Raw genomic sequence first — 7,137 nt, 5'->3', positions numbered from 1 at the left:
TAAACGTAGGATAAAAAATAGGCTAGGCTTGTGCGGGTGGAAGATCTTTGTCCAATGCTTCAGCTTCAGTAGAGAAATCTTCTGGTTGTGGAACTTGTTGGTGAGGCAAGCCTTTTGTCTTTTGATTTTGATCATCTATGCCTTTGCACTTGCACTCCTCTTTTGTTTCTAAGTCATCATCAATTACACCTTTAACCTCTTTATGTTCATCTGTTTGTGAGTTTGAGGTGTTATCCATGTTCTTGCTTCTTTAAGGGCACCAGTACCCACTGTTTTTGCTGTTTAATTTCGATCCTTATCTATATATCGTTTTGCTAATTATGTTTTCTTCTTTCCATATTCCATATATAAAATATTTAAGCAACTCAAGGTGTGTTTCCACGTGGGCATACTCTTAAACTAAACTACAATGTTCTTGCACGTGGAGAGTGTAAATTAATGCATGTGTATCCATATGTACTGTACTCTCTCGATCATATATAAAATAGGGGCTTTGGCTAACTGATGTCTCCGAAACATTAATTAGAAAAGCATATATAAATATTTTTGCGATTTGTTTAATCAAACTCTTAAAGGTATATTTCTTTTAATTTTTTAATTAATATCTCAGAAATAGAGAAAAGAATTGGAAGAAAGAGTAATATTCTCAATGTTTATTGGGAGAATCTACCTCAGGTTGTATTGTCTAAACACTAATGGAGCAGAGAAAGATTCAAGGACACTAACATGGCTGAACCCAAGATCTTAGATCCTAATACTAAGACGAGATTGGAGGTAATAACATTCTTTTTTTATATACTAGGAGGGAGTTATATCCTATTAATATTAAGAACGCGGAACATCCTATCAAATGTACAACACATAGGCAAGTCAACAAGCTGAATGTGATTGATTCCCAATCTGAAAACCCTAGTAACCAGCTTAACTACACTCGAAGAACCAACTAAAAACAAACTAAGCAATGCTTAATATTGTCGACTAAATACCGGAAACAAAAGACCTTAAATGCAAAAAAAACTTCTGCAGAAATTTATGAATAATCTGATGGCTTCATCGGTAAGACCACCTCCATGCTTGTTCATTATCCAGATCATCATGTTCATCCTCGTCATTGTCGGCACCTTGACCTTCATAATGATCAAAATCTTCATCATACAATGGATCGGAAATATAACCATTACCAAAACCATGATGTTCATCATCCTCGTCCTCCTCATCATTTGATGATTCATTACTAGATTTGCCATCCTTGCTTTCTTCTGATTCACTCTCAGAATCTTCATCTTCATCCGAAATCTCATCTGGATAATCATTTTTTATATTCCCTTCGGCTACAATTGACAAGTGAAAATGAGTTTTCAATCAATAGTGATCTACATTAAGAAGGGTAAAGATGAGAGAAGAAACAGGGGAATACCATTAGAGTCGTCGGTATCATAATCTGGATCCTCATCAGGTCCATCATAAAAATCTTCATCCTCAACTTGAATTCTGAGTCAACAATACACAACAGTGTCAAGTAGTAAGAATTAAGAATAAGAAATCAGATTTAACATGTAAAGACAAAATACTCACACCGGATAAGAATATGAAGAGTCTTCTTCAACAATCATCTCATTCGTTACAGTGTATAGGTCATAAACATAGTCCTCTGTATATGTCGCATAAGACAATGCGCCATAACCAATGAAATATAAACAGTTTAGATATTTTTTTTAAAAAAAAAACAACAAACAACAGCTTCAGGTATAAGAGAATAGTTTCAAATCATTTATTTATTGCAAGTGATGATAACCATATAACATCGATAAAATGCCCCCAAGATAACTCCAAAATATATTTTTCTTTATTGGCCCAAAAAATGTCTATTATTGAAATAATAAGTGCAACTTGAGGAAAAGGAAGCAAGATCAGAAGCATTTCAATGGTTGTTTGCAACTAAACAATAACCTTGTTTGGGATGAGAACTTATATCAGCTTCAATCTCTGCAGCAGCATTAGGCATAACCTCTCTTAGTAAAGGGAGGTAACTAGACAAAAGTTTTTGATCCTCCAAGGAGATATCTCTGCATTAACCCCAGGTTAAGTGTATTTCCAGTGACAATAAATAATAACCATCCTTATTTACAATAAGCAAAACCAGGAAGTATTGATATAGTAAATAAATAACATCACAACTCAGATCTTTTTCCATATTTATTGTGAAGAATGTTTCTTATGAGAAATTTAGGTGAGGACTCACCTAAGAATTTCTCATAATAAAGATAATGAACATACTATGATGGAAATACTTACTCCTGTTGCACCTCCTTAGTTTTTTCTTCAGAGTCAACACGAACAATATCATAGAATTGGCATATTTCTCGTAATGCATTTACATCAGTTGTCCCCTTGTTTTCTTTCCTGCTCTTCCATATTTGCTCAAAACGAGCATCTTTAGCTGAAGACTGCGAGAAAGAATGAGGCATAAGATAAAACTATGCTGCAAGGAAACTTCTTATAGAAATTACTTCAATGTTTAAATATTACTCCCTCTGCCTCATTATGATTACAATATTACAATACTAGCATATTTCACAAAAATACAACAATTTTATCAAATTAATCATTTTAAGCATTCATGTATTCGTCATTACATAAATGTGAATTGAAGGATAATGACTTGAAGCATTCATGTATTCGGGTATCAATTATAGGGTTCAATTGATAAAAGATAATGTTACATTGACAACTGAAAATTACACTCATTTTGGGAAAAATACGTTTGCGAATGCGACACTTATAACAAAACAGAATGAGTACTATTGTGATGTACTCCAAAGTCTACAACTACCATAAACAGAACTCTCCCAAATTTCCTCGAGTTCTTAAGCCTGATTTTATCGAGCTATTAAGCATGAATTTGGCTTTCAAATATATCTTTTATACTTATTAAGTTGCAACACCTAAAAGATATATTATAAATCAAATTAAACTAATTATATATTTGAATGATTTCAAAACAATAAAATCAATTCAGTAAAAGATCAATGGGAAAAAGTTTAAAAATCAATCAAACTAAATAAATTTGAAAAACATAAAGTGAGAAGAAAACTATCTGAAATGTATATGTCTAAATGCATTCCCTAAAGTTAAATGTTTGTCACACAATAGCATAGCTTCTGTGCGTGTGTTAATAATAATAACCGTGGAAAAAACGAGTGTCAATATAAAAATAAAGATAATCTTTTTATAATTCTAAAAGTTGGCATTGATGAAAAGTACCAGTGCTCCACCTTTTTTTTTAACTATATTAAAAACTAAAAGTAAAAACTGCTCTAACTTTTTTAACAATTATGATTGTTTAGTTTCCATAACCTACAAACACAAACTAGTTTTCAAAACTTCTATTTGTGAAATGATTTACCCAACAAATTTTGTAGTTTTTAATTATTTTAGAAGGAAATTTTTATTTGAAATGGGAATAAACAGACCCTAGGGTTTTCTTGTTGACCAAGGAAACAATGCACTTCTAACTTCTAAGGGATTACATGGACATGCCCTTGCTTCGTAGCATATATTATCCAATAGCCATAGATAAAATTTTAGTTCTTTTGAACATAAGAAAATGGAACAATCAAGTTTTGACATAGAAAATGACTGAAACTAGACGAGCAGCAAATCTTCTTATACATTAAATACTTTAAGTTGATATCAAGGTAAATATAATTGAAAGCAGCAAGGAAAGTTGAATGAAATGCAATTCTACAGAACAGCTACAAAAAAAATAGAAAAATAGGAACAATTCCAAAACAAACAGAATTTCAGTATGGGGACTAAGTTGAAAGTAGTATAACGGGATACAAGTAAAGAAAGAATGCAAGGGCATGTCTGAAAGTATACAGAAGAGACTTCAGCATAAATTCTAATAGGCTGAAGAATCGAGTATATATTGTGCCATCGTTTAAATAGAAGAAATATGTGCATACATAAATGGAAGAAATATGTGCATACATAAATGGAAGAAATATATAAGAGCATGCAACAAACCTCTTTTTCTTGTTTAGCTTTGGACAAGAGCTGGTCTTGCTTCTGTGGACATCAAAAATACGAAATGATGAAAGACATGATTAGAAATGTGAAACATGTTTACTAAAAAACAACTGGGAAGAAGACAGATTCATGGCGTTAAGCATGCATAAACATGTGTGTCACACGCTGTGTGCAAATGCAGGAGGAGGTGGAGGATGAGGGGAGAAGTCAAGAAGAGAGGGCTTACATTAACTTTTTTGAAGAAGTTCTTCCTTTCCTCAACTTTTGACTTAGGTTCAGAAGCACTTGTGGAACCAGGTTCCTAAAAAATCAGTCAATCAACAAGTTATTAAGTTATTCATTTTGTCAAAAAATAGTGCAATGATTATACAAACTTGCCACCTATTGAGAAGACTGAAACGAAATGTTATAAATGGAGAGTGAATTGGCATGAGATGACCTTTTTTCAAAAATAAACACATGACAACACTTGTATATCATATGGAGAAAGAATTGTACAATGTCATCTAGATGGGATACTAACCACAAATGATTGCACAATATCTAAAGTGACCTCAGAGCTGCTAATTGTCTCCACATGTTGCACCAAAACCTTCTTGTTATGAAATTCCACTAAAAAGGAAGGGAGGAATTATAGTGAGTCAGGCATAACTATTAAACACGCATTAAACAAAAAAAAAACATTCCAGCAGTTTTCAGCTCTTCAATTTGTCAAGAATGATCTCAAGTTTAGCAAGATTATTTAAAGGCATTCTCCTTATATGTGTCCTTTAGCAGCCTTATTTTTAGTAGCATCATAATTCATAACAGCTATTTTTGCAAATACATATAAATGTTAATTGTCAAAAGAATTTCATGATAGGTCAAAAGTAATGAAATAAACTATCATATCTTTTAGCAATTGAAACTAGTAGAATGTTTAAACAATTTTAAGCAAAAATACTCTCTTCTCTACCATATCTCAAAAATTATGGATGCTTGCTATGATGCTATTTGTATGCACCGAGTAATCAGAAACTCAGTATCCTTTAATAGGTCTCAGAAAGTAATCAACCAGTAAGTACACGTGTACCACAGAAAGAAATGGAAGAGTTATCACGGGATTGCACGCTCGGTGTGGCCATGGCTATCAGTATCAGTTATTATTCAATAAAATTACAGTTCTGATTCAAGATTTTAAATAGTCTCCTCCTAGAAAAGAATTGACTGAATAATGATGTCGGTTATTATTGTAACCTAGGGAGGGCTGGCTTTGGTTGTTATTATCTGAGGAGAAGCAAGGGAATAGCACATGGATATAGCAGGACTGAGAGTGTGAGGCCATGAACCTCATTCCCACAATCCAGTTCAGCAACCATTATAGTGCAATAATCACTGAAATTGATAACTATATTAAATGTCATGAAGTGGTTTCTGCGAAGTCGATGTGTGAAGCCTCTAACAGACATAGGAACATTGTTAATTTCAGCTAGTAGAGTTGTCATATGATAATCTATTATTTATTTCTTTTTTGTATTTACCCTCCAATTTCCACATTTCCACAGGAAGGGGTTTCGGCTGGAACATTGTAATTTGAAGTTCGGCCAGTTCAGCCGAAAGTTAAGTAAAATCTAATCAAGAATTGTTTCATCCAATAATCGAACTCAGGTTCTTCCGAACAATCAGCCTTAGGGGAGAGATCGTTAAACAGTTGAGCATCACTTGGTTATATAATAATCTATTCTACTCTTTCAAAATAAATTAAAATCTAAAATAAATAAAGTCCAAAATAGTCTCCTCCTCCTCCAAAACCCTAAATCGAAGCATAGGCTTAAGGTATTGAATCTTTAACATACCGTTTTGAGAAGAATGAGAAAGTGAAAGGTTTCCAAAATCCAAGAGAGAGCGCTTCAATGGCCTATCATTGATTTCCAACCCTAAGTTGACATGCAAAAAGGAACAAAAAAGCTTTGTTGAATGAGAACGAGAAAAAGAAAAAGAGAAGAAGAATAAGAAGAAGGTAGGGTTAGATTACATACAGAGAGCATCGAGAGGAGATTGAGAGGGTTTTCGTTTGACCCTAACGACAACAGGTTTGGGTGGAGCAGCCGGAGACGAAGAGGTTTCCGCCATATTTGTTTGAGAATCGGTCAGTGAGTGAGTTCAGCCCCTAACACGAGTGATTGCTGATGGGTTGTAAACGCCAAAATAATACAAAAAGAAATGCAAGCTCCGATGGGAACGAATTATCGTGTCCGATACCTACTCGATAATGATATTCTCTGATATACGTATCGGAAAAGTATCGAAAATTAATATTATTTTTTAAAAAAAATATAATCGATACGTGTCGGATACTTCTCAGATACGCGTATCGAAAAAAGTATCCGACAATTAATGTTTTTTAATGATGGAAATGAGACCGATACAATTCTTGTTTTCTTTATTGAATGTTAAAATATGATGTTACCAACTATATTTTTGGGTAGTACGTATATTTTTTTTTTAAAAGCAAATTATTAGGATATTATATTGTTATGTTAGTTTTTCTCTTTGTTAAAACTTGAACCTGAATCTTCAACTCCTTAACTCTTAGCTCAATTAGTTTAATCAGTTAAGTTACCCATCTGACTCCCCTTTTGGGGTAATTGTTACTTGTTTGCTCAATTTGAATGTTAATTTTTTTATCATTATTTTAGTTATGTTTGTATATTGTGCATTTATATATATTTAATTTTAAATTTTTTTTTTTTTTTTTTGAAGAAGCTAAATTAGCCCACCCAAATTGGCGCCAAAGAGAATCGAACCTCAGACCTCAAGAGGAGCACACTCCCAGGTCCCAAGCCAATACCAATGCACCAACCCAAGTGGGTTATTTAATTTTAAATTTATTTTTTAAATAACGTATCGTGGCCGTATCGTATCGAGAATTTTGAAAATTTTCCCGTATCGATGTCGTATTGTATCGGTATCGTGTCACGTATCGGGGCTTGATAGGAGACAAGTAATAAAATTTCAATTGATAAAAATTTATCTTTTGTGAAAGGAAAAAAAAAGATAAAAATTTATCTATTTGAATTTTTAAGTTTTATAATTTTTTTGACAAATAGTTTTATAATTATGAGA

At 32.9% G+C, this 7,137-nt stretch overlaps 1 protein-coding gene across 1 annotated transcript; it reads right to left on the bottom strand.

Moving 5' to 3' along the window:
- Positions 1–773: 773 nt before the first annotated feature.
- On the bottom strand, positions 774–6,268 carry LOC123891324 (RNA-directed DNA methylation 4-like). Its single transcript, XM_045941162.1, has 10 exons — positions 6,051–6,268; positions 5,868–5,948; positions 4,556–4,644; positions 4,259–4,333; positions 4,030–4,071; positions 2,296–2,447; positions 1,951–2,066; positions 1,576–1,651; positions 1,418–1,491; positions 774–1,331 (listed from the first exon to the last, which is right to left on the bottom strand). Exons 1-10 carry the CDS (start codon positions 6,142–6,144, stop codon positions 1,051–1,053), a joined length of 1,080 nt encoding a protein of 359 aa, XP_045797118.1. The 5' UTR covers positions 6,145–6,268; the 3' UTR covers positions 774–1,050.
- Between the last annotated feature and the right edge of the window lie 869 nt (positions 6,269–7,137).

Source organism: Trifolium pratense, linkage group LG6 (assembly GCF_020283565.1).
Source record: "Trifolium pratense cultivar HEN17-A07 linkage group LG6, ARS_RC_1.1, whole genome shotgun sequence".
NCBI lineage: Eukaryota > Viridiplantae > Streptophyta > Magnoliopsida > Fabales > Fabaceae > Trifolium > Trifolium pratense.
This window is presented reverse-complemented; position numbering and strand designations above follow the sequence as displayed.

Excerpts from the sequence above, each read along its gene's own strand:
- LOC123891324 (XM_045941162.1), bottom strand. The coding sequence starts at position 6,144 with ATGGCGGAAACCTCTTCGTCTCCGGCTGCTCCACCCAAACCTGTTGTC. Across the intron at positions 4,334-4,555 it reads ATATTGTGCAATCATTTGTG|GAACCTGGTTCCACAAGTGC; the intron begins GTTAGTATCCCA and ends CTGATTTTTTAG. Across the intron at positions 2,067-2,295 it reads ACTAAGGAGGTGCAACAGGA|AGATATCTCCTTGGAGGATC; the intron begins GTAAGTATTTCC and ends GGGTTAATGCAG.